This window comes from Peromyscus leucopus, chromosome 10 (genome assembly GCF_004664715.2).
Source record: "Peromyscus leucopus breed LL Stock chromosome 10, UCI_PerLeu_2.1, whole genome shotgun sequence".
Classification (NCBI taxonomy): domain Eukaryota; kingdom Metazoa; phylum Chordata; class Mammalia; order Rodentia; family Cricetidae; genus Peromyscus; species Peromyscus leucopus.
The window spans coordinates 1-27,459 of record NC_051071.1 but is presented as its reverse complement, the minus strand read 5'-3'; the positions used below and the strand labels follow the sequence as shown (position 1 = coordinate 27,459).

The following is a 27,459-nucleotide window of genomic DNA, read 5'->3' as shown; positions in this document are numbered from 1 at the left end:
CACTGTGCTCTGCAGCCATGTACCACCACATGCTCTTGAGTGTTGTCTCCAGATCTTCGCTCCACTTGCACACTCGGCTGCCTCATCCACAGCTGTGTGCCACACAGATAGATGCCAAGTACTTCAACATATTCCCTGTTCTGAGATAAGCCTGCCCACCTGACGTGTGTTCCCTGGCCCAGCGTGGAGGGCACAGGAGTCCTTGTGTGAGGTGTTGGTGGCTGATGTAGAAGTAGATGCACTCTTCTGTCAGGATCTATGTGTACGGTTCCTGGTCCCAAAGTCCTCCCGCGACTCAGATACCAACCAGTGCTGGGCCTGGCCTAGAACTGGGCTTGGGTACACAGCACAGAGAGGATCCCAGGCAGAGTTCCTGATCTGACTGAAGAGAAGTCAGGATAAGACGGCATCCAGGGACAGTGTGAGGAAAGGGTACAAGCGGGCAGCCAAAAAGGCAGTGAGCAGGGCAGAGACAAGGGCCTGGAGAGGCAGATGCTCAACCCACGGGCCCACTAAGGACCTCTTCCTAGTCGTCAGCTACAGGCCACTGTTCCTGAGACCTCTCTAGCCACACACAGAGTGGGCCTGGGACTCCACACCACTGACAGTGTTATAGGGATGGCCCCAGGGACAGGCTCTGGATATCCAACTCTGAAAGGAGGTCAAGTGACTCTCTACTGTGGCCTCAATGGGCTATGGCTGTGACCTCAATGGGCTCTCCTGGCTGGCTGAACCCTGGCAGCCCTAAGGCTACCTGGGCTAGAGGTCACCTGCTATCATAGCAGAGCTATCCACCAGAGGTAGCCTCACCCTTCTCTGGACAATCCTAGCATGGCTTGGGCTCCAAGGTGGGACCCTCCCTGTGCCACCACTGGCCACATCTGCCGGAGCCCCAAGGTAAGCCTGGATCTGTTCCCTACTATGGCTTCCCACAACTCATGGCTGGCCCAGACCCACTTCACTTTTCAGATGAGCATTTTTCTAGGGGATCCCCTAGGCACCCCAGTGCAGAAAACATACGGCCCAAGTCATGCAGAGTCACCAGTCCTGGATGAAATGTCCCTCCTACCACATTGCCTTTTCATCACAGAACTATAGCCCTCGTCTAGAGGGACAGACCCCAAGGCTCATTCTCTAGATAAAGCACCTGCCCTGGCTGCCAGGCAGGCCCAGGGATGACAATTCTCTCATGTCACATAGTCACATTCTACCTGTCAGCAGCGGAGACACTCGGGCTAATGTTCTAGTACTTGCCAACACCAGGGCCCCACAAAGGAACTGAGTGCTGACCCCACCCCAGCCAACCACAGACCTAGGGGACTCCTGGTGAACTCCTTGGAGGCAGAAAAGCAGAAGGGCAAAGAGAAGGATGTGATGGACTGTGACTGGATCCTGGGGGGAGGCCAAAGCTTCCCCCCACAGGGCTGAGGCAGGGCAGGAGACCTGACACCCCAGAAACTCAGTCCTGGAAATACCATGTGCTGCCCCAAACAACAGGGACATCTGCAAATGCCAACATGGCATCATCATACACCCCCATCCCAGAACCCCTTGGCCCAGAGCAAGATGTTGGCCCCATCCAGTCCAGGGCCAAAATCACATGTGAAAGACCTCACAGCTTTGGAAAATAATATGGATTGTTAAAAATATAACAGTAGAGATTTAAAACAGTTTACCCGACTGGCTGGAAGAGGTCCCAACAAGATGACAAGAATAGTCCTGTGCCCACCATGGCCTTCACCTCAAGGTACAGGGCCTGGCTCAGGAGTGACCGTGCAAGAGGAGGCCGGTAGGGGAGGCTGCAGGATCCCAGGCCCGGAGCCAGGCAGTGGTATGGCAGTTACAAGTCACAGGTCCTTCTACAGTACAGAACTGGTTCAGAGTGCTCTGTTGATACTGTCATTGAGGTCACCCCATCCGGGATGGGGAATGCAGCTTGCATTCCAGGCCTGGGAGACTGTTTCCGGTTTCCACTGGTTGGCTCTGCTGTTGTGGCAGGTACTGAGGCTACCAACACCTAGAGATAGGTCCCTTGGTGGCTCCATGGCCTAGGAGAACTTGTTCAGGCCAAAGGAAAGGTCGCTCTTGGGCACCAGTGAGGCAAGAGGCCCTGATGGCAGAGAGGAGGCTGCTACATGGCTTTCACACATTGGAATGAACTGATAGGGTACGGGCCCAGAACCTTCGACCGCTCATTCCAATGCACAAAGACCAACCACGGGTTCCATTGGAGACTAAGACTCAGCTTCAATCACTGACCACCAGAGTGTACAGACTGGCCAGGGCCCCGAGCCACAAGGGCCATTATCTGCAAAAAGGGATGGCCTGTCCGGCCACATCAGATGTTCCAGCTGGCCAGGTGCCCAGCCAGCCTCAACCTGAGCTGCAGCCTCAGGGTCCTTTCTTCCGCTGCTCCAACTCTGGCAATCGTTCCTCCCGAGTCTGTGCATGCCGGACCCCCACACGATGCGCCGTCTCGGTAGCTGTGATGTCAATCTGGGCATAGCGGGAGGAGGAGCTGGCCCCTGAAAGCAACCCACTGTGAGTGGACCCAGCAGGAATGGCCCCCGGCCCAGCTGCCCCTGGCCGGGTCTCAGGTGTGTCAGGTGATAGGGCCAGTGGGCACTCTGATCCTTCACCATTCCCAACCAACCAAGTAATCATGTCAGGACATGGGCGGCAGCCCAGGGCAGGACCGGAGGGTCCTGGTTTTTGGAAAGGTCATTTGCAAGTTAGAAGGAAGTGCTCCCTTGCCAGGGCTGATGTGCCTGGGGCTCAGGCCCAAAGCTAAGGTCACAACTCCCCTCTGAGGCATCCCTGAGGGAACTCACCTCGCACACCCCCACTGGCCCCTGGGAACTCCAGGCCCATGTAGTGCAGCTGCAGTCGGGAGGTGGGGCTGATGGGGATATTCACATACGTGGGCATCTCGCTGCGTGGTCGTTCCGGCCCTGGGCTGTCAGCAGCCATGGGCCCTGGAGATCCTGTGGAGAGAGGTCCTCTGAATCCCTGAGATGTAGCTGGGAGCTGTACAGCCACCCCCCCAAGACCACCCTCCATGGCCCAGTCCCCTCTTCCCACCTTGGAGACCCTACCCAGGTCTCCCATTTTCCATTCAGCCCAGGGCTATGATCCTAGGACTCACACACTGCCCCCTCCCCAGTCCAGACACTCATGCATACGGATCCCACAAGGCCTGTTCTCTGTCCAGTCAAACCTCATCTTACATCCTCCCGGGCACCCTCTAGTGCAATCTCCTCACCCTCCACCCTACCCCACCCCACCCCTCACCCCACTTCTCCAGGGCCAGCATATTCCTGCTGCCTCAGTCTGACCCTCTTCCCTGTCCTGGGTCTTCCACCCGCTACAGGCTGCTGCTGGAGTAATCTCCACTATTGAGGATAATTCCCACCAGGACCCCTCTGCAGATCATAGCCAACAACTCCATCTCTGTCCCCAGAAAAGCAAGCACCCTCTCCCTCGCGGACACCTCAGCAGTTTGAATTTTCTTCTAAGAATCCATGTCTTGCCCTTGTCCCATATCCTCACAGTTGACTGCCGATGTGTGCAAAGCCCATGGTGCTAGCTGCCAAGGAGCCAGGGACCCTCCATGCCCAGCTGGCGGTGCTCACAGTAGACTCACTGCCAAGTGAGCTGTCTGGGTGGGCCCTGGCCCCTTCCGTGCAGGCCCAGGGACTCTGCACACAGTTGGCAAATTAAGACCTTTCTCCAGAGGCACTCTCATAATCCTGTCCCTCTGGGGTGGGAACAGTCATTTAGGATGGGACACAAAGTACCATTTCAGAGTGATAGGCAAGGGCAGTCATCCTCTATTCCAAGAGCCAGCAGCTTAGACACAGACAGGCTGCTGAAATCCTTGCCCCATAGCACATGCCAAGCCCACAGAATCCAGTTCAGGGCTGGGGCTCAGGATGGGGACATCGAGGGCCCCACAGGTAAGCTTGTTCTGCACCCCGTATCCAGAGAGGGGCTTGGCTGTGCCTGTTTGCCCCAGGATCCCAACCACCCAGCCATGTCCCTGACCCAGCTCCATCTGAAAGTGTCCGTCAGCGCCTCTCCTCCTCCTCCTCCTCCTCCTCCTCCCCTTCCTGCCACCAACATGGCTAGTGTGGAATGTGGCAACCGTTTGCCCTTCACGGAGAAACCCCAAGTTCCCAAGTCACACATCCATCAGCCAGTATATCCAGATGAGACCCCAGGGTTGTAGTGGGGGGGTCCACTTCTGACTATTCACTGACGCAAGTGAGCAATTCTGTCCCCATCCCCCAGACTTGGGGACCCCACGGTAGACCCCCTACTACACAGTACATGTCCTTGGAGGTCTTGAGGTCCTTGTACTGTCCAAGCTATGGTGAGACTCAGCTGCTGCACAGCACCAAGTGGAACATCCATTTGCTGGCCTCAAATCGGGGAGCTGGCTTTGCTCGCTCACAGAACGTCCTGTCTTAGCCCTTGGCAAGCAAAGGTAGGCTCAGTGTTTCAATCCCCAGAAAATCTCTGATCTGAAGCAAAGGATTTCTGAGAATCTGATGCATTTGTAGCACAGAGAATCCATCAGAGCCAAAGAAAACCTCCCCAAGGAGGCTTAACCAGCAGGGTGGAGGGAAAGCCAGGGCCAGCCTGCACTGGCCATCCAGGCAGGCCTTCCCAGGGTTGGGTTGGCAGGCTGGAGAAGGGGCGTGGCTAAGGGAAGGAGGAGAGGGGATGGGTGAGCCAGGGCTGGGGTCTGGAGACTGGAGATGTCAGATTTCAGCACTGAGCCTTTGAAGGCCAAAAAAGGAGAGCTGCGGCTGGGCTCCGTGCCTTAGTGGGCTTGAATATGTTCCCTGAGTCTAGACACTCTGTTTGGGGTTGGATCTACTTTTTCCAAGATGGTCTGGACAGGTGAGTTGAAGAGGAGCAAGGAGAAGCAGGAGAAACCCGAAACCTAAACTAGATGAAAAGTTCGAAGCCAGCTGACATGGGAAGTCAAAGGCCAGAGGGGGGCTGTTGAGACTCCAACGCAGTGAGTGCCTGCTCTCCCGCTAAACTCACTCTCCTCCCAAAGGGACGTGACCCGCTGCCCAGGAAGGTGTGGGTTCACTATGCCCCGTGTCCTTCCTGACTTTAATTCAGTTTTAGCTTTGGCAGCATCGTTTTAGAACTCACGTATTTACTAGAACAGAACAGACAACAGGATAGTATCGCCTTTTTCCTTCCCACCGCTGCAGGCTGACCACCATCCGACTATAACCAGGCACATCTCTGTTCCTAGTCTGGTCCAGGGCGAACTCACACGTCCCTCATCAGAGGCAGGGCCCTACCTCCCACGTCACCCTACCCTTGCCCTCAGAGGGAAAGGGCCCTGTCCTCAAGTGGTACCGTCTCCATCTCTTTGGTCCTGGGGTGGAGTATCCATTGTGTTAAAGTAAAATCCTGGCGTCCCTAGTGGGGTGGTAGTAGGAGATGTCTAAACAGTGAGGGCCACCCCTGCTACTCCATGATGTCAGGGAGGACCCTGGACCATAGGCTTCACATGGACCCAGAATTCAGGCTGAGCATTCCAGACAGAAAACCCCAGCAAACAGATGGGTTTGGGGCTTTCCTGTTGGCCAGGGTGCTGACCCCTGTGGCCTGCCTGTGGCCCCACCCACAGCTTTCTGCCCCAGTGTCTCCTTGGGTCTGACTGGACTCTCTATCTTGCCTACAGGGCTTGGCCTTCCAAAGGCACCACTCACCTCTGGAAAAAAAGACGCAGGGATCTGTAGCACCCACGCAGGAGGAGACAAGGAAAGAGGTATCCCTGGCCTGCAGTCACCTGGCCCAAGGTCAGGCACCCGGGACCTATAGGCTCTCCCAACCCTCCCAGGTTGGGCTAGCACCCTCCAGCCTTCATCGGCAGACAGCCAGGCTTCTTCCAAGAAGTGTCCCCTGCTTGCTGAGTACTCTGTCATTCCCACCCTTCCCCAAACCTGTCCTGAGGAGCTGGAACCTCTGGGGGCCATTGCTTCCTTGCCTGTTCACTAGCTGGTACACACTTAGAGCTTGGGGCCAACCCCCTCCAATCTGACTCCTGAGCTACAGACCATGGTCCAGCTGTCACTGGCCACTCCCAGCCAGGCCACTCAGTCATGCTCCAGAGCCATGTACCTCTCTTTAGCTCACCACCTCACCCTACTCACCTGTTCCAGGCTTCCCAAATGCCACTGTCACCCCACTACCCATACCCTTCCCATCCAACAGGGCTACCCCTTAGCTCTAAACTCTTCATCCCTACACTGTGAGTACGGGGGGTTCAAAGCCAGGTGCCTACCTGGATATGTCACAGTGAGTCCAGAGGATGAAGTAGCCATGACCTAGACCAAAGACAACAGGGGTTAGTGTGTACATCCCACTCACCTTTTGCCCTGCCCCCCTGGACCCCAAGAAATGGAATGGTAACTCCAAAAATGGCATAGGTCTGAAGATCTGGGCAACCTATAATCTGGAGGAACACAGCTTTGTGCTCCAGACCCTTCTGTTCTTAGACCCCATAGCCCCGACCACCCAAGCAATGGTTTGATATGACAATCCAGGAGACAGTTGAGGCCAGTGGTGTTCTAAGAAAGTTTACAAACAAGGGTCCCCAAGCTACTCCCTTCTAGCTTATGGCTCAGCCAGACTCCAAGATGACTCCTCATCAGTGCTTATGGCTCAGCTAGACCCTACTGCCCATCACCTGAGTAGTACATGGTTGCTGAATAACATGCCTACGTGGCCTATAGGGACCACAGTGTTACTCTCCAGCTCTGGCATATTGTCCCATACATTACAGGGCCCTCCTGGGAGCCCATCAGTGAGACAGTCACCCAACCCCGGAATGAGTCCCAGACCTCTGTTTCAGGCAGAACCGGATCAGGGAGTTGATGGAACATGAGAAGAAACAGCTTAGAGTCGCTGTAGGGGCAGATGGGGGAGGATGAAGGCCGCAGCTGGGTGCATTTGCTATCTCATGCACAGACCTCCCCACTCCAGCTGGGAGAAAGTGGAGGCTGAACCTGCCCAGGGCTCCAAACATCCCCAGCCCCTTGTCAAAGGGCCTGTCCTGAGCAGGTAACACAGAGTCCCCCAATCCCAGCGACTCTGAAGGAGCAACTTGGTAGTGGGACCTCTTGGGGACAGGGAAGGGAACTTGATACCCAGCACTGTTCAAGCCAGCCTTGAGAGTGATAGTCACATGCCTAGGGTACAGACAGGGATACCCCTGAGCAGACCACATGGATCTGACCGCATCGCCATTTATAACAGAGCCCTGTGCAGGCTTGGGGGACTCAGGATAAGAATCAAACACCCTAGAGCCAGAGCCAACCACATACAGGCCTCTGAGGGTGTACTTTGTCACCAAGCAAGAAGCCAAGTCCTCAACAGCCCCCACAAAGGGCAACTGCTCAGGGAAGGCCATGGCTACAGGATCCACACCAGACCTTAGCATGGGTGGGCCACACGGGACAATAAAGCACATGATCAGCTTAGGCCCTTGGGTGGACAATGCATGAGGAGGCAAGGTCTGAGACCAGCGTCTACCTATCTGTGGGCCCCTGACGTGAGGGGAAGCCCCCATTATATCAGCCACCCCATCTCATGGAGAGGAGTCGTGGCTGGTGACCCTGGGTTCCACATGAGACCCTAATCACTGACGCCTTTGCCAACTGCTGGGGCTTCTAGTGTCTTGGAGGATGGACTGGCACAGAGGAGCCTGGGCTGGTCTTCCCCTGGAGACTTTCCACTTGACATCCACCTTCTCCCAGTGTGTCATGGTGCTCCCTTCCTAAAGTGAGGACTTCTTGCCCACAGGACAACCCCCACCCACCCAGGTCCAGGGTCCAGGCCAACTTGCCTCAGGTGGAGAGAGGATGGACATCCAGGCTCCTACAGCATGGATTCACCCTTAACAGACCTGCCCACCTGGGTGTTCCTCTGCCTGCTCCAGGGAGCACCCATGGAGACAGAGAGAGCTAAGTATGGAGAACAAGGGCCTCGGGCCAGAGCAGTGCCTGCCCCTCTGGCTGGCCATCCTGCCGGCTCCCTGGTCCCGGGAATCTACATCCTCAGTCCTTTTGCAGGAAGAATGCCTAGCTCCCTCTAGTGAACACACATCTGCTGGGTGCTTACACAGGATCTCATCAGACCCTTGGGCCAGCCCATGAGGTGAGGACGGTTACCCATCAATGGAGGAGGAAACTGAGGCTCCTAGAGGTACAGTGACTTTCAGGGTCACCCAGTCAGTGGGCAGTGAATGTAGCCAAGCCCCCAAAGCCTGCTCTTCCCTACACAGCACCTTGGGGGAGCCAGGCTCCCAACTTCCAGCAGCAAGGATGGGAACAGACAGGCAGGGAGGTGCTGCTCCCTGGAGCTCTCTCCGCACAGTGGAAATGGGTTGGGTTGGGTTAGGGGTTGGGTGAGTCTGAACTCAAGAGCAAGCCCTGCATGGGGGGATGAAACATGCAACACTGCGCATGGACAGCCCTGGGCCTGAGTCTGAATGACCACTGCTGATCGCAGTGTGGTTTCCACAAGCCACACATAATACACACAGTCATAACACTCCCCACCCCCCACCACATGCGCACACCATGTACCCAGCCCCAGGGCTATCCAAAGCCACCTGTCCTCTTTGCCACATCCGCGACACCCAGACCTCAGGCTGAGGGCCAGGCTCCTGGAGTTTCTTCAGTCCCAGGCCTGGAGCGGGGGACAGCCAAATGGAACAAGGCAAGGCAGTAAGAAAAGATAACTTTATTTCCAGTCTGAGAGTGTAATTACAAACAGATTTTTTTAAAAAAAACTCAATAGAGCAACATGATCGGCCGACCGCGCAGGTACAGATGAGTCGGCCTGCCGGATCGGAACTGCAGGTGCCAATGGAGAGACTCACACAGGGTGGGCACAGCCACACCAACCCCCCCGACACTGGGAAGCGGAGCACCCCTGCTCCGTGCAAGGGAACACACAGTCTGGGGTGGGAGACACCCGAACACAGAGCCAGGGTGACCCGTGGGTAGGGCCAGAGCCCTCTACATGCCAGTGGAGCCCCGATTTCTTCCACCTGGTCCTGGCCACCAGCTTCCTGGTCCCAGCAAGGAGGCACAGGGGAACACTGCCGGGAGGTTCTGCAAGAGACCCTCCAGCAAACTGACTTTGGGATCCTGGGGAAAACTCAACCTCTGGGGGTGCTGCACACTCCTGTCAGGCAGCCCACTTCCCAGAGTCCTCCAGGAGCCCAGGAGCGGGCTGAAGCGAAGAGGGGGGTCAAAGTCACAGGCCCCTCAAGTCATGGAGCCTCCTGAGCGTCAGTTTCCTCCCCCGTGGGATGGGATACCGACCCCACCGGTGGGTGCTGCAGGGTGACGTGTAAAGCAGATCACGTAAAGACCGTGCCCAGTCTATGGGCTGCAAACACAGAGCTGCTGGCTCACAGAACTAGGGATTCTAGAGCAGCTGCGGTAGATTTGATTTGGGGTAGGAAGTGTGTCTGTTTACTGCAGAACTGACCGAGAATGACAGAGGATCAGTTATCCAGGAAGAGGGTAGTGGGCCAAGCCAAGCCTCGTCACTGAGAGCTGACCCCAGCCATGGAGGTCTTCTGTCCCCAGCAGCAATACCTGGCAGGAGCCCCCAGCCCCTTGTGGGCAGAGCACCCCCGTGCCTGATCCACAGGTGAGGAGATAGCGGGAGAAGCTGGATCAGTGGCTCTCCTGACCCCACCCTGCCCAGCCTCCGTCACTGGCAGCCATAGCACCCACCTAGGGGAGGACAGCCCTATGGATGTCATCCTGCCCCTGAGGCCCTTGCTACAGGTCTGGTGGCTTCTCAAAACAGCACGGAGCACCCCCTCTGCAAAGAGGCTAGGGGCCCCCCTCTCCTGTCTGGAGGGGCCATATCCAGCCCTTGGCAGCAGTGGCCAGCCTGCTCTCTCAGGGAGGGGGCTTTACCTTGAGTCCGCCACAGACTGAACATGACAAAAAGAAAGCCGGAGGTGGCCCTGCATGGGGGCTGCCTGCTTCCCAGGACTCGCCAGGGGACGGACTGGGCAGCGTGGCTTCACTGCCGGGGCCTTCTGTTGCCTGGCCCCGTCGACGAGCTCCCAGGCAACTGGCAGGACACCCCGGGGGTGCCTGACCACCCAAGTCCGTGGCTGAACTGTGGTCAGAGCTGCCCTGAGAGGCTGGGCTTGGGTCTCTGGGGGCCTGGCGCAGGCTTCGAGGCGTGTCATAGTGCTGTCGCAATGAGGTGGGCACCTGGTACTCAGCCACCCCAGGTGGGCAGGCACACAGTTTGGGCTCAGGTGCGCTGGCTCCGGGCGGCAGGCTAAGCAGAGAACCAAACTCCTCTCCAGCCCGCCACACGTCCAGGTTGCTGCCAGCGTAGGATGAGAAGCTGCCGGAGTACGAGGAGTGACTGCCCGTGGCGATGCCGCTGTCGGAGGAGCTCTGGCGGCCGACCTCCTGTAACTGTCGCGGCCGCAGCGGCTTGAGGGGTGGCCTGGAGGCTCCCAGCATGGCTTCTCCTGGACCCTGGGCAGCCACCAGCCCTGGCCCTTCCTGTGATGTGCTGGCTGAGGACGAGGACTGTTCTGGCCAGGCAGTGAGGCGGCTGCTGGCACTGATGTCTGAGTGGCTGGCCTCGGAAGAGGAGCTGGACAGGCTTCGATCATCCCCTGAGACAAAGCAGAAACTGAGGCTGCTGGGGGGGGTCCACGGAGGTGAGGGGTGGTCTCCAGTGAGCATGCTGTGACAGACAGCCCACTTCTTCCTAGCCTCTACACCTGGACGCTGGAGCAGAAGGCCAGGATCTGCACGACAGCCCTTCCCTCATCCGTCCCTGGCCCGCTTTCAATGCCAGCCTTTCCAGAACCTTCCCTCCCCCAGGCACTTCCGTGGTCCCAGTCTGAGTCTCCCCCGACTCCCCCTCACCTCCACAGTCCCTCTGAGGCAGGTACCTGCTTACAGTCCCTCCATGCTGTGTGTCTATGTCCCTCCATGCTGTGTCTATGACCCAGCCCCTGAGCTTCCTCCTCGTCCTCTCTCCACCCAACTACTCTGACTACCATCCTGGCTACCTTCTAGCCCAGCCAAGACCTGGGGCAACCCATCCCCCTTCACCACCCCAGGTACGCTCGCTCACACACTAGACCGCCTCTTCCTCTGACCCCATCACTGCCTCATCGCCTCATGGGGCTGTGAGCCTCCGAGGACAAGAGCATGCCTGGGATCCAGTCCTGTCCACTACCCCCCCATCCTGCCTCAGGAACTCTGCCTTGCCTCACTCTGTGTGAATGGAAAAATAAAATAAAAATAAAAAAATGCCATCTTTGCTTTTCCTCTCAGCTTGCCTGGCCTAGCTCGCAGGACTAACCGAGCAGATACCAGAGGCGAACCCTCTAAGGAGATAAGAAAGCTTCTTACAAGCTTAAGAGTCCCTGCTTCTAGAGGGAGGGACTGGGAGGGGAGAGGGCCACCATCCCTGGGAGTGGTGAGAGGCACCAGGCAGTGCTTCTCTGGCCTAGGAAGGCCTGGTACAGCCCGCCTGCCAAGCCGGCCTCGGCCACGGCTGGGTGTCCAGGTTCTTCCATCCTTCTTCCCATTGATAGTAGCTGTAGAGGACTGTCTGCTCCTGGGAAGCCAGCTCGGTTGGCCCCTGAGCATTTTGTCAGAAAATAGACAGTAAGACTCAATTGCAGACCGCTTGGGCCTTGCCCAGGCCACACAGCTAATGAATGGGTGGGAAGGAATTCAAACCCAGGTCACACTTCCCATCACAGCGGCTCTTGTCATTTGATATGTTTAGAGGATAGCGAGTGAATGGATGAAGGGAGAATAAATGAATGAATAGGAGAAAGCAGAAAGAATGAGTAGGAAGGGGAGCAATGAGTGGCTGAATGGATGGGTAATGAATGAATGAGCAGGAGGAATGATGGTTGGATGGATGAATGGATGGATAGATGGATGGATAGAGATGGATGATGGATGGATAGATGGATGGATGGATGGAGAGATGGATGATGGATGGATGATGGATGGATGGAGAGATGGATGATGGATGGATGATGGATGGATGGATGGATGGATGGATGGATGGATGGATGGATGAATGGGTAGATAAATGGATGGATGGGTGGATGGATGGATGAATGGATGGGTGGGTGGGTGGGTGGGTGGATGGATGGGTGGTGGGTGGATGAATGGATGGGTGGGTGGGTGGGTGGACGGATGGATGGATGCATGGGTAGATGAAGAATGAACAAGAGGGAAAAGGCCTGACTGAGATGGATGACAGCTGCCCGCAGAGGTCAGAAGGGTCATGAGTACGCACACAAGGAGACTCCTACAGCCCATGCAGACAGATGGCTGCCCGGCCTTGAGTGGAGTGGGGAGGTGAGTGCTTAGAGAGAGGTCCCAGCAGCCCAGACAAAGCCAACCACTGACTCTACCTCCACTGCCTGGCCTGCCGGAGTGTGAAAGCAGGCTAAGTCGCTTCTCCAGCTGCAGGGCCTCCAGCGCCTCCTGGGCAACACGCTCCTCTGAGGCTGTGGGCCCCCCAGAGCTTGGGTCTGTGCAGAGAAAAGGGTCAGTGAGGCAACAACCACTGCACTCCACCCTACACCACCCCCACACTCCACCCCTACACCACCCCCGCACTCCACCCTACATCACCCCCACACTCCACCCTACATCACCAGGATACCTGGTGAGCCTAGAACCTTCAGAGCCAAGGTACCCTGAGCTAGCCCCTAGGAGGCCCAGCTTTGCCCTGCACCTTGACCCAGCTGCTGGGCATCAAACACAGGATACCCAAACCAGTCACTCAGACCCCCTAGATGCCCAGCTTAGGTCCTTCTCTGTGGACAAGCCCCCATCTGCCCAGCCCATGTTCTTGTCCCATGGACATGCCCCTGAACTACCCAGCCTGAGTCTTTGTCCCTGCGGTCCCCTGTCTGTCCAGCAGAGGTGCCTGTCAGTGTACAACCCCCAGCTCAGGTCCTTGTCCCTGAGGATGGCACCACATCTGCCCAGCCTGGGTCACTGTCCCTGCGACAACCCCCACTAAGGCAAATAGACTGACTCCTCTTCCTCACCCTCACCAGGCATGAGCCTCTCCTTGCCTGGCACTTCCTCAGTACCACAGCTCCCCTGATCTAGGAGAGGTCTGCCCAGCCCTAGCTCACCACACCCACTTCTCAGGAGCCCCACTTTGGTCCAAATGAAATGCCTCCATAATCCCGTTACTGCCTGCAGCTCCCAGGTTGGGTGGGATCTTTTCCTGGCCCCTCATCATCCGCCATCTCTGAGCCATACTGCAATAGGTGACAGAGAGCAGGAAAGTTGTCACCCTGTCCTCCCCAGGCACCCTCCCCTGCTGTCTTTGCTGGGGTGCTCACATAAGGCACTCCTTGCCCATATCCACACTGCCTATCTGAAGCCCTTGACAATGTCAACATTTGGCTGGGAGGCAGCCAGGCTGTAAGCAGTGGGGACCTGCTCCTCTGGCCCTGTGTATGTTCTGTGCACAGCCACTGACGTGTAGAAAAGCTACCCTGTAAGGGAAGCCTCTGGCCACCCCTTTCTAGCTCACAGTAGCCTCCTTCCTTCAGAAAAACCTTGGAGCACAGTGGGTCCCAGAGAGCCCAGAGCGGGGTGTCTACGATTGGCATCTTGTTACCATGGGCTTCCTCAGTTACGAATGCCTACCCTCCAGCAGTAGTGCCCCCCAATTAGGAAGGGTCCCTAAAGCATCATGATGGCTGTCCTCTGAGCAGGAGTCCCCAGAATCCTCGATTCTTCCCTTCCTTCCTGCCCCCTTGCTCTGGTCTTCATGTGGAGGGCTGGGACCTCAGTGGGTCTGATCCCAGTGAGAGTCCACACAATAGCACACCAGAAAACCTAGATGGTGGGGTGCTGCTCAAGTGTGCATCCCAGGAGCCCCCCACAGCTGTGGGACTTTAATGCCATACCACCCAGAGTCCTGTCACCCTATAACTCCTCCCCACATAGGTCAACGCTCCAGGACTCCACAACTGCCCTAGCTAGATCCTGACTATGATCCACACAGTTGGCATGCTGGAGTGACCCAAGGCCCCATATACCTAGGCAGGACACCTCGGGTACAATGTCTATTGTCTGAGCACGCCCGGATGATCTGGCAAGGACAGTTGTAGAGCAGGTCTGGGTACCCCATCAGCCCAGCCATCTGCCAACAGTCACCAATGGCCCTATCTGGGGACAGCTCACCCTCTGTCTGTGTTGGGGCACAATTCACTTCCAAGATGACCCTTCTATGCCATTCTCCGCCCAGTGTTCTATCCAGTGCCCCCTTCACCCAGAACCATTTAAAACAACCCCTAAAGCCCAGGTGCTGCTTCCAGGCACACAAACAGCGGCCCATACACCAGAGTGAGTTGGGGGATGAATATGCTCCAAAGAACCTCTGAAAATGTGTGTCTCTTGGAGAAAAACATGGTGTCGTCCCCCCCACACACACACCCTGACACCCAGGTGACCCATTGGCATTTCCCCTTCACATTGTACATCTGCAGCTGCAAGGTAGAAAAGTACCAGCAGGGGGCGCTGCAGGAGGGCTCTGACCACAAGGAAGGCCTCGGGCTCTCCAGCAGCTATCTCACTGGCTGCTGGGGTGGGAGGGGGCAGCAGATAAGGAGCAGATATGGAGGGCCCGGTGCCTGTGCGCTTGGCTCAGCATTTGAAAGTGTGTCTCTATGTCCCATCTCCTGGCAAGATGACCATGTAAGGAACCAGCAGATGGGAGCTTTGACCACCCATGCGTGGTCACACTTGGACCCTGTCCTCATTAGGAATCTTCCACATGAAGCCCCCAACTCGGGGCCTGGCAGAATCTAGAAAGTCCATCCCACTCTGGGTTCCTCAGTGCCAGGGCCATGAATCCTTTAGCTCTAGCAGCACACCTGGCCAAGGTGCCCTCAGCCACTTCAGGGATTAGAGGTTAGATAAGAGGCAGGTTCAGCGGAACCCACTCCCAAATACATCTTGAAACCCCCACACCTACCAGATAACCTCAGAGTGTCTCCTACCCCAAATGCCAGGCTCAGACACCATGGTCCTGACCCCTAGCTGCAGAGAAAGATCAGCTGTCCACATGTCAACCACCTGTGGCCAGGCTCTCTCTGTTCCATCTCCAGGGTCTTGGGCCACTTACTGTCCAGCCCCTGCAGCTGTGGCTTACCTAGATCAACCAGAAGGCCACAGGCCCTGGTGTACCAAGGTCCATGTCCAGGAGGAGGGGCCACTTAGGGACCCCAGGCTGCATAGTGTCTAGAATGCTAGAGCCCCAGGCCAGGGGGCTCTAGGGTTCTTAGTTGTGGACGGGAAAGGGCAGGCTACCTCACTAGGTTGACGAAGCAGGTTAGCAGTCCCTGGACCACCAAGTGCCTCTCCCTGCCACATCCCCACACACCTGGGAGAACTGGCCGGAGTCCAAATGGGCCTTTGGTCGGGGAGATGCCTCGGACAATGCAGTCAAACAGGAAGCTGATCTGCTCTCCCTCAGTTGAGGACAAGAAGAAGACTCCAGCCCCTGCAGAGGAAGGACAGAGAGACACAGGGGTCAGCCAGCCCCAGCGGGGCTTGGAGAGATACCCAGAGTAAGCCTGGGGTTCCCAGGTTGGGGTACAAGAAACCCAAGCAATCTCCAACCCAAATCCAAGTGACCTTGTACAACTTCGTGAAGCCACACCCCCAGAGCCCCAGATCCCTTGTGCCTCCTCTGCTGCCTAGGGAGCCCACAGATGCTTCACACACACAAACAGCCGTGCCTTGGGCACCAGTTCCATACCACCACGGCCCGTCTGAACTAGCCCAAAGCAGCAGCCTTCTCCACCCACAACAACATGTCCCCAGGGTGCCGAGTTGAGTGCCGTCTCTTTAGCAATGCCTAGGGACTGGGGGCGGGGGGGGGGGCTTGTGCCAAGATGCCAGCTGGGTGCCCTTCCCAGTCAGCACCGCATGGCCTGAGAACAGTGATCCCACATCTCATGAGGGCGACCTGTCCTGACTGCTCTGTCCAAGACTGCTCTCCTAAAAGAATGTTCACCAGCTCACTGCATGCACCTCCTGTGAGGAGACATGCAGGTCAAGCCACCCTCTGCCCTCCAGGCTCCCTCCAGGCTTACTGGGGCTCTGTGCCAATGGCAAGAGAGGCACTTCTGGGAGGTTTCCTTGGGTGTCTAAGAGCCAGGCTGTCACCTCAGTATGGCCGTCACTGACTCAGACCCTCATCCAGCACTGTGCCAAGTCACCTATGGATGTTCGTCCCATGGTGGCACAGTGTGGTGTGCCCACACCACAAATGATCAGCTGTCACTCTAACCAGTGCCGTGTGTCCCCCACACACACACTAAGAGTGACCTCTTCTTTTTTTGGAGGTCAAAGGTTAAAGATGAGCCCCTGAGGTAGCACATGCGTCCCAGGGCTGCCTCTGCCCCTCCTGCCCACTCAGCTGAAGGAAGGAATGGTGTGCAATCAGTCTAGGGTCACTTGGGCAGAGGGACCACAGAGGTGCTCAGAGCCTTGGTGCCCAGAGAAGCCCAGAGCAATGAGTCAGCAGGGAGGGCACCCCGAGGCCATCTGCCATCAGGCACCAGGCCGGCCCTCCTGCTGGGGCTGAGCGTCCACCAAGGGTGAATGAAATCCCTCCCTGGCTGAGTGAATGGGGGAGCAGCCAGGCTGCCTGCTCCCACCTGCTGAGCCAAGGCCATGAGGCTGGACACGGTATGTCACCACACAAGAATCTCCCTCTGCTCCGGGCCTCTGCCATTGCCCAAAGAAAGGCAGGCAGGGTCCATGAGGGATTCTCAGGGGCAGAAGGCCGGGATAGCTAGCTCTCTAGGGCTGGGGAAAGGGGTAAGATTTGAGAAGCCCCCTCACTTAAAAATTCTGCCTCCAGGTCATGCTCCATCGTTGCTGAAGAACATGAAGCTGTGGATTCCAGGGACTCGGCCAGTACCAAGATATGCAGGCATGGCCACCCCAGTACACACAGGGAATGGCATCACCTGCGATGGCTGAAGCTTCGTGTTGTCTTAAACAACGTGGTCTAGCAACGTCATTCTTGTTTTAGAGACAGGCAGACAGAACCCACAGCAGGCCAGAATGTCCATGATCCCAGGCAAGAGATGGACTCAAGCCTAGGGGCAGAGGCCACTGGGACATTGCCCAGCACCACAGCCCTGTTTCTACACTGGAAAGCTGCAGACCAAAAGAAAAGGGGGGGGGGGGACATGGAGCAGAAGTGGGCAGCTCCCCTGAAGCCCACCCAGGAAGCCACCTCCAGAGGCTCCCTGGCTCAGAAAGGGATCTGGCAGATGGCCTCTGCAAGCCAAGAACCCTGCTGGGCCTTAGTTAAGTGAAGCATGCTCATCAGGCTGGCCATCATCTGCTTGACGGTTCACACAAAGCATCCCGGGCTTGCTCCCTGTCCCCATCTCCCACCCCACCCACTGGAGGGCTCAGCCGGTCTGGCCCCAGCTCCCATGGAAGGCCAGGCCTCTAATCCTGAGCTTACAGGCAGCTGGCAGAAGACACAGGACAATCGGTCCCCCGACTATAAAAAACCACATTACCGAAGGGAGTGGAGCCGGCCCTGCATTCCACCACGGCGGCGTCTGCGGAGTATCATGCTCCCCCAGGAGATGCAGTCAGCCAGACAAGGTCCAGGAGCCAGATAAGGTCCAGGAGCCCAGCAGCTACCAATCCGGGCCCCAAGTGCCCATATGGCATCCCCACTAGCCACCCTATCTACAGCTCTGGAGGACACCCATCTTCAAGGGCCCATTAACCTGGGCCCTCAGAGTCCAGGGATGAGGCTTCTCTGGGATACATTTCTATTTCCTACCCTGTGCCCCCTGTCCTCCCTACCTGCCTGGGGCTCTCAGAATCACCCTGGGCTCCTAAACATGCCTGCCCTACCTAGCGTGCCTCCACATGAGAGATGCCCATCCATACTCCTTAGCCTGTCACAATGTCCTTTAAGACAGCACCTTCTATTAAGTCGTTCTGAACCCTGACCTTTACCCCCATCTGAGGAAGCCAGATGTTCATCCTGAGATGCTTTCACTTCTGAGACAGAACCTTGTGGTCCATGCTCTGCCTCACATCCCTTTACCTGTCTGCTGCACTCGACCCCAGACCAAGCACTGTGTGACAGTGGCCCCATGACCTCTCAGGACCTGCAGCCAGAGGGGCCACCCTTAAGTGAGAGTGGAAAGACACCTCCGGGGACTTCTCTGTGTTGCTTATTGGCTTGTATGTCCTAAGAAAGGGTAGAGCCCGAGTTCCCTGTCCATGCGCCCACCCACCCGGGAGGCGAGGTCACCGTCCTTCACCGCCCCAGGGCCAGCCTGAGCCTCCTCCGAGTGGTATAAAGTAACAAAGGTAACACTCTACTCTTCCAGTTCCGGGAGGAAGCCACTGAGGGAGCCTGGCGCCACCCACTTGTGCCCTCTTGGAACCACCCACCATGCAGAAAAGCCCAGCTATTCTGCTAGAAAAGGAGATTCCAAGAGGAACTGTGGCCTCCCTACCAAGCACAGACCCTGCCGCCATCATCCTGGCTTTCACTGTTTGAGTGACCCAATCTGTGTCTGGTGGGACAGGGATGAGCCACCTTGTGGATCCCTGCCCAGAACCCTGACCCAGAACGATACGCAGTAGAACAGACACTACACTCAGGGCATTTACTACATGGCAATGGGGAATACAAGGACCTGAAAAGGAGGAGCCAGGAGCTCTTGAAATGTACCCGCTTTAGCTCTAGTGGAGAAGACCCTTGACATGACTATGACAATGACCTCTAGATATACACATAATTCAAAGTGTCTCAGGCTTGGCCCGGCAAGGACCAGCATCTTCCAGAGCAGAGTGAGGGACATCAGCTACAGACCCTGTCAGCTTGTCCCTGGGTACCCTTGACATCACCTTCATCGACCCATGGAATGCTCTGCGGGCCCAGGTGAGGCCACTCCTTCATGACTCCCAATCCTCTGCCTGCTTCTGCTCTCCTGCATCCACTTTGGGCCTTGGGGGTTCCTGCTAACCTACACAGTCTACACCAGCACAGGACCTGATAGGCCCTGACTCTTCTGTTTCTTGAAGACCAAGCCAAGGTCCTGGTTGGGCATGGGGGGCTCCCTTCCAAACCTCAGGAAGGGGGGACCCGCCAAGTCCAAGCTCAGGCACACTGTCGGTACACAGGGCCACCTCAGGAGGGAGTTCCTCGGTGGGGGTTGAGACTTGCTCTCCTGTCCAGATGAGGAAGTCAAGGCATTGAGTTCCATCACAATTACAGTCGGCCACACACCATCACTGGCATCCCCAAAGGGTGAGGTTCCTGTCTAGGAAGCCAGTTTCTCCTATGTAGCAGCCTGAGCTGAGGCACGGAGCCTCCATGCACCCCAGGAGGTCACATGGCCTGTCTCAGAGGTCAGAGGACACTGCCTCTCCTCTCTAACAGCTCGCGGCAAGTCAGCCCCCAGAGGACACCGATGGTAGCGGCTGACAGCTGGCCGCGTCTGAATTACCTAGCAGCTGGTCCTGCTCCCTGGCTCCAGCTTGGTACCCACTCTGCCCAAGAAGGCCTTTTGTTCCTCAAGAGGAAGAAGGGCTGGCACGTGGCGGATGGAGGCCTGGGGTAAGCAGCCAGCCCCACCCTGCCTCAGGAACAGCTGCACAGACAAGCAGCAAGGCATGGGCTGGGCCACTTCCGTCACTGCCCCCACACGGCCACGAGTACCCATGGCAGCCCATGCCTCAGTCTCCTCTTCTTCGAAACTGAGCTGGGGTGGGGGTGGGGCCCGTGAGCTAGGGACCGTGTGCTCCCTTAGATGTGTCCCTCTCGGCGTCCTGTAGGGCAGCTCTCAGGAAGCCCATGATGGCCAGCCTGGACCTTGTGTGACAGCAGATACCACACTGATGGGGCCTGGACTCACTCCTTATGCTGATGTCACTATACGACTACAAAGAGAGAGAGAGTCCACTCAAATCCAGGCCAGCAGAACCTGCAAAGCCACTGGAGACACGGCCACGGGCCTGGAGAACCGTGACAGGCAGCCACAGGGGCCTGACTCAGTACCAGCCACGCAATGCAGGATCTTCTCTGGAGGCCACAGAGACGTCTCTACACACGGCCACATCTCTTGAATGTCACTGTCACGCTACTACTACAGAGTCCGAGAGCTTTGTACCGGATGACTCCTGTCTGGGATGCCTGCATCGCTACCCCTGCTGCCCATGAACAAAGCACTAGGAAGGCACTGGGCTCCACAGAGCCAAGGGTCCTCGGCCCAGCCCTGATCCTGCTGCCCCCACCTCAGCAAGAGGTCCTGCCTCTCCCACAGTCACCTTGCAGATGGCGCTCCTGAAAACCACCAAACAGCCTGCTACAGCTACTGCGCGGCTAAAGCTTCCTGTTCTTGTCTGGAGAGAAACCAGAATCTTCTAGGCCCCTCTGGTCCTTCCAGACTGTACTGTGGGGCCTGTTGGTGTCATTCCCAAGTGTCCAGCCTGGGTCAGCTCTCCAGTCCCTCTGTGTCCCTCCCTTTCTCTTGTCTTTCTCCAGGACTCCATGTCTCTGTGAGAACCCATGAGGTTATATTTTACTTCCCTGTGTCAGAATCATACATGGCTATTTGCTTCAAATCTATGTTTGCCAGATACCACCAAAGGGAGCTGCAACCTGTCTCCAGTGGCCATGATTATGAGTGGAGGGATGCTGGGGCCAGAAATGATGCCAAGAAGAGGGACCAGTCCTGAGATGCACTTCCTGGGGAAGGCCAGGATAGGCACAGTACCGGAGAAAGCCACCAAGATGATCTGACTCAGACTGGGGGACAGTCTGGCGTCCTCCTGCTGTCTGTCACCGACTGAATTCTTAGCAGTAGAGGATCCTGCTGTTCTGGGGACAGGGCACGGGGATGGTCCTGAAAAGCCCTGCAGCTGGCAGGAGCAGGGACTTCCGGGTTAGTTCCCTCTAGAAACTTCTGCTCGTCCTTAATGTCAGCCTCCTCCACCTTCCCCCACAGGCCTTCTCTTCCTAGCCTTCCCTCTCTCTCCTGGGGTGCCTGTCCCAGAGCAAGTGACCCCAGCAAATCTCTTCCCCACCAGGTCCCTGACACCCAGACAAACCAACAAGTCTGAGCAGATGAAAAGCAACTTTGGGGACAAAGTCCCCTCTGTGCTCTCTGGGGAGCAGGCTAGGGCAGAACCACAGGGCATGGTCTAGAAGGGCCAGGGCCAGGCTGGGGTCTGTCCTCAGAGGTGAAAGAGAATGTTGATTTTATATACTCAAGATCTTCCAAGGCCTTCTGATAATGCCCTCTAGCCATCTGTCCTCCAAGTTAGATAAGGCAAAGTCATATGTACCATGACTCAATTTTTATAATCATCATGTCTAAATGGTGGCTTCCAAAAGACCTGCCCATGTGTATATGGAAAGGGTCTTTGCCGGTGAGCTGGGTTGGAATGTGGGCACAACACTATCCTGGCTGATCCAGGTGGCCCTACATACAGCCAGTGACAGTCCTCATGAGAGAGAGAGAGAGAGAGAGAGAGAGAGAGAGAGAGAGAGAGAGAGAGAGGAGACACCAGCTGGGACACCAGGAACACAGTTACTGAGGAAATCAGGAATAACCCAGAAGCTCTAGAGGAAGAGCCTCACGTTGGGGACTGTTGACCCCAAACTACAGAGGAGCCAATTTCTGTTGCCTTAACAACCTCATCCTGGTCTGTGGTCCACTGTAGATGCCTGGGGCTCCATGAGCCACACTGGGCCGCAGTTCCTTTCCTGGGTCTGCCCACATGCAGGGCAGGTGCGTGGCCTCCAGCCACTTCTCTGCCCACCGGCCCTGTGTGTCCCATGTTGTGTCAAGGAGTCACAGCATGGCTGCATCAGTTTCTGTGACCAGCTGGAGTAGAGTCAAGCTTGTCCCTATTGGAGAACAGAGCTCCAGGGCACCTGGCAGGGACAGAGGGGTGGGCTTTCCTCGTTGGTCCCTCCATACTGACCTTCCCAGGGAAGTGGTGGGGGCATCACTCCCAGGTCCCTGTGGATACACATCCAGTCAGGCCGTGCTGAGCCTGACTGTGCTACACAGGGGCTGAACCCAAACTCTTACATCTCACACCCTTCTCACACCCCAGCGTAGGTCAGGGCTACACTCCTAACAAGGGGAGAGTGGGTGGACAGATTACAGAGTTGCCTCCACCGCCTGTACTGGGAATTCTACTACTCAAGGTCCGGGCCTCTAGACAGCAGAGGCCTCCCTGGCCCTGACGCAGCACCTAACCATAGTCACCACACGGCTTTTTCCAGCAGCCAGTGACCCATGGGCCAAGTAGGATTTCGTCTGGAGGGAGAGAATCCCCAGCAGTGCCAGTGCCAGGGTTATGAAGCAGGACCCAGACTAGCCGGCTCCAGGCACAGTGGTTCCAGGCAGATTCCTGCAGTTGACAAGCTAATTCAGGACCTTGCTCAGAAGCCTCGGGTCAGCCCTGAATAGTTTACCACAGCCACAGAGAAAACACAACAGCCCAGGTCAGATGCTTGCCTTCTCAGCGACGCTACCATTCAGTGCCCAGGATGGTGACAAGCAGCATGGAGCCCCGCTGGCACCAAGAGACCGAGCTGTACACTCAGAGGGCCCAGAGGAGAAAGGCGTGGCAGGCTCTGAGACACAGGAGCCCAGACAAAGTGAACAGGCCTCCGTGGAAATGGGTCCTCTGGCCCAGGCCACCTGAGAGGACTGCCTGGCCTGGAGGGCATGCTGGCCAGCACCACACGTACCCTGGACCTGGGAATCCCACAGACAGAAGCAAGGATTCCATCATGCTCAATCGGAGTGACTCCAGGAACTCCCAAATCGAGAGGCTCCCAGGAGGGAGAGGCCACAGCGTGACTGACTGACCTATAGTTCCCAGTTAAACAGAGGAGACCAACTGGCCATCCCACCACCCCAACCACAGGCCATCCTGGAATCCTCTGCTCTTGAGACCTGCCAAGGGAGAAGACTGAGCCCCGCAGCTGGCATGGGAAGTGGCCGTGCTTGCCACAGCGCTGTGATGTCATGCTGCCTCTTTGTCCCGGAAGCATGTTGCCTTGCCTCATCGCCTCGTGTACGTACCCCTTTGCTAAGCATCTCTTCAGATCACACCTCACCCCCCCCCAAAGGTCCCCACGGGACTGCCTCCCACTCAGAGGCTCACTGTCTGCCCCTAGTATCCAACAGAAACTGTGGGGCACGGTGTCCACCTCAGCCCTTTGCAGGGCATGGGGTCCAGGCAGACAGTGACCAGCACAACACATATCTATGCCATCCAAAGAGAGGGAGGCATCACTCCCAGGTCCCTGTGGATACACATCCAGTCAGGCCATGCTGAGCCTGACTATGCCATACAGGAGCTGAGCCCAAACTCATGTCTCACACCTTCCTCACACCCCAGCGTAGGTCAGGGTTACCCCTTTGGCAAAGGGAGGTGAGTGGACAGCTTACAGGAGTCTCCACCGCCTGTCCTAGGAATTCTACTACTCAAGGTCCGGGCCTCTAGACAGCAGGGGCTCCCTAGCCTTAATACAGCAACCAACCATAGTCACATCAGCCCCATGAGGCCAGGTTGCCAGGAGGATGAGCACCGTGAGCAGTCAGCTCAAAGGCATAGTGCAATTGGCCTCTAAGAGGGAAGAAGGTCTCTGTTCCCTCAGGGACTATAAGTCTATACTCCACTACCGTGTACACAGTCCCCTTAGAGAGCAGCGTAGGGGGAGGTCACTGGAAGACTTCATTCCTGCTAAGAAAGGCCTCACTGTCCTCCAAATACCACCCACCCACTGAGTTCTCATCCTGGCTACCAGATACCAGGCCATCATGCCTGTCCCATGTCAGCCTCTGCATTCACACACACACCCCCCCCCCCCCCCGTCACACCTGAGCTGAGGACCGTACGGAATGGCTGTGAGGAACTTTACACCTCCCAGAGGCCAGACCCACTCTTCCCACATGTGGCCATCTCATTGCTGACATTCAGGCAGCTCTGGGCAGCTCAGCAGCAGTCGAGGCAGCTGGTGTGTCTAGAGGAATTCTGGGTCAGTGAAGGCACTTCAACTGTGGCATCCATGGGACCTCACTCATGGCTTCACTTTCTGTATTTTTGTCATTCAATTTGAACAGAAGGAACCCCGACACTGTGACCTCACACAGTGACACTGGGCTGTTCTCTGGAGTTTCCCAGGATCACTCAAGCTCCCTCCCAGCCCCAGAAACAGCCAGGGTCCAGGCTCAGTGCTGAGTACCATGCCCAGCTGGAGCGGCCGCAGCCCTGTTGCTTGGGGACACAGCCCAGAGCCTCCTGTCAGGTCCCCAAGCCAACATGCGTAGGCCAGTCAGCTCAAGCGTCCCCAGCACCCCCCCACACGCACCGCATACTTACAGTACCCACACCTGGTCCCGCCTTCGAAGATGAATCCATTCGGCACAGCCCCGTAGCGACGGAGATCAGACAGCTTCCACTGCCCCATGACGGCCGGAGGGATGTCTTTGGCCAGGACAAGGATGTCATTGCAGAGGTGGAGAGTGGCTGGACCACTCTCCAGCTTGGTGCCAGGAGCTACCGTCACATGGAACCTATGCACTGAGGGCCAGACAGCGGGCAAAAGGGCATTACCAGGGGGTGGCTGAAGTGGAAAAAGGAATAGTAGTCTAGGGTCAGGCTGGGGAAGTTCCCTCACAGCCACCCAGCCAAGAGTAAATGACAAATGTCAGGAAGTGCTAAGGCCATCAGTGAGCCCCACGTACATCCTGCCCAGATTCCAGGGTCTTCCTTAACAGAGGCAAGCAAGTCCTCTGACGGGAGTGACCCCTGCCCATCCCTCCCCAACGTATTTAGGGTAGGTCCCATGCACTAAGGCCTCTCCTTGGGGACCCTCCCATCAAGACAGCCAATGTGGTCCAGTTTCAGAGATGGAAAAGCAAAGTCCAGGAGGTCCCACATCAGAGCATGGGGTGGAGTAGGTTTCATCCTGTGTCCAAAGCAGAAGGCAGGTCTGCCTGAGACTAAGCATGGCTCAGCGGCAGCTGGATGCTGCCATGGTCCTGTCCACTACTTCAGCTCGGCCCTTTGCCCTGAAAGCCCTTAGGGAGCACGGCCAGAAGCAGTCCCTCCCTCCCCACTCTCCTACATCACCCCACTTCAGAAGGCAGCCCAGGCCTGTGAGCCAGCAACAGCCTGCCGGCCTGCAGTGCCTGTGTGCCAGCCTCCTGCCCACGTCATCTCCAGACCCCAGAGCCAGAGGGACCCTAGTGATGATGCCACCTGGCCCTCTCCCAAGCTGTGGCCTTGGGTCTGTCATTGACAAATCCACTCTTGGGTCGACAGGACTCTGTCAAGCCACACCAGTTCTCTTTTGACATCTATAGAGAGACCTGGGAAGCCCACCATCTTGTGGGATGACCCCCCCCCCCGTCTTACCTGAATTAGGGGGTAGGGGACTGCAACCAAGCTATGAACCACCACCAGAGAATTCTCTGGAAAGATGGGAGCTTCTACACTAACACTGCCTGCCCTGTACCTTCACTGCACTGTCCACACCACAGCTCTGGGACTGTCCACCAGGCTCCATTGTTCTTATGGACGAAAGCAAAGCTTCTACCTCAGCTGCCTAAACCTCAGCATGTGTAGGCAATGTGTTTTATTTATTCACTTATCACCATCATCATCACCATCGTGTGTGTGTGTGTGTGTGTGTGTGTGTGTGTGTGTGTGTGTGTGTGATGTGGGTGCAGGTGCACACATGCCACAGTGTGCCTGTGGAGATCAGAAGACAATTTGGGGGAATTGGTTCCCTCCTTCCACCCTGGGCCTCTGAAGTTCGATCCCAGTGGCTCCCGCTGACCCCTCTGCATGGGCTCTGGGATGGTACAGAACAGATGGGACACAGAGTGAGGTTGGAACTACCTTGGTTAGCTAAGGGTCCCAGCTTTAACAGAGCCACTTTAGGGACCTCAAAGAGCTATGGCACCGGCCTCTAGCTAGAGCACCCCAAGGGCCCACCCTCCTCTTTCACTCTGAGACATCCACCCATTTTCATCTTTTCTACAAGATTCCCTGGGGTCTCACCCACCTCTGCAGCCCACACTGGTGAAGGGCCTTAGGGCCTCACCTCAAACGCTGAACTCATGTCACTTACCTTCGCCCAAGGCATAGCGGATACGGGTGTCCCAGGCACACATGGCCTCATGGCTATCGAAGCCCAGCATGACGGCCTGGGACAGGCAGATGATGGCCAGAGTGTGGGCCAGGCCTTCATAGGGCAGAGCAGGCTCCAGGCCACAGATGTCCTCCAGGGTGAGGCTGCTGCGCTCCCGCAGACCCTTGGAGCGTTCACACCTGTCCTTGTAGACCAGCATCAGCAGGCAGTCTGTTCAGACAGGCGAGAGGCCATCAGGGAGAGGCCACAGCACAAGAGCAAGCCCAAACTACCCCTGCTCTGGGTATCTGAAGCCTACCAGGTATTCATGCCAACAGACCATAGGGCCGACTCCAAACCCCACGCTTCTGGCCTCTTTATGCCCAGCCTGTGTAGTATGGCTGCAGTGGAGAGGACTGAGTCTCCACTCCCAGGACCTCCAGAGCAAAGGCATCTTGGAACTGCACCCCAAGTGTGTTTCCTGTCTGCCTTGGAGCTGTCAACACTGCCACTGCACTGCACCCCAGGAGGGTCACTCCCCATGTGGCATCAGGCAAATCCTCCTGGAGAAGCTGGGTAGTCTGGTGCAAGGCATGCTTATATCTCCCTGCCCTCAATAGCCACCACCATCAGCCTTAGTCAGAAGGTCCTCCAGTCACCAGGCCTCCACACCAGCAGCACCAGGACCCCAGGATGCCTACCTGTGAGGAGGGTATAGGCTCATGGGCCTAATGCAAACACCAAAACACTTTCATGAGAGGCAACCCCAAATAGTGCATGGCACTCAATGAATGGGTACATTGGACTACACCGAGGAGAGGGTGGAGAACGCCCCACAAGGACCACAGAGCAATGCCTCTGACCTCTGCAAGTCAGACATTCCTGCAAACAGCCTCGGCAAACCTATACAACAACCCGAGTCCCAATCATGACTCCCAGAGCCTCTGTGGTTTGCCTTCCTTCCCTACCCAGAATCTGAGAGCCAGGACCATGCATGGAATCTGGTAGCAGCTAGCTTTCCACAAGAGCCACAGTCTCTTCCCCTACTACCCAACAGGGTCCTGTCTGTAGTGGGCGAGCAGCCAGGCAGCATGCTCACCAATAAGCACAGGTGTGTACAACCTTACCAAACCAAGGAGGTGAAGGCAGGAGGGCCAGGAGCTGGCGTCCAGCCTCAGCTGCTCAGCAAGTAGCTACAGACTATGTGAGACGTCA

General features: G+C 56.7%; 1 protein-coding gene across 1 annotated transcript; it reads right to left on the bottom strand.

Annotated features, from left to right (window-relative positions):
• Positions 1 to 27,449, bottom strand: Dok7 (docking protein 7). Its single transcript, XM_028882285.2, has 8 exons — positions 26,245 to 27,449; positions 24,489 to 24,689; positions 15,469 to 15,588; positions 12,470 to 12,589; positions 9,972 to 10,696; positions 6,314 to 6,356; positions 2,832 to 2,984; positions 1 to 2,525 (listed from the first exon to the last, which is right to left on the bottom strand). Exons 1-8 carry the CDS (start codon positions 26,462 to 26,464, stop codon positions 2,392 to 2,394), a joined length of 1,716 nt encoding a protein of 571 aa, XP_028738118.1. The 5' UTR covers positions 26,465 to 27,449; the 3' UTR covers positions 1 to 2,391.
• Positions 27,450 to 27,459: the final 10 nt, after the last annotated feature.

Coding starts and splice junctions, on each gene's coding strand:
- Dok7 (XM_028882285.2), bottom strand. CDS start 26,464: ATGCTGGTCTACAAGGACAGGTGTGAACGCTCCAAGGGTCTGCGGGAG. Junction 2,985..6,313: donor ACTCACTGTGACATATCCAG/GTAGGCACCTGG, acceptor CTCTCTCCACAG/GATCTCCAGGGCCCATGGCT. Junction 2,526..2,831: donor GGCCAGTGGGGGTGTGCGAG/GTGAGTTCCCTC, acceptor GGTTGCTTTCAG/GGGCCAGCTCCTCCTCCCGC.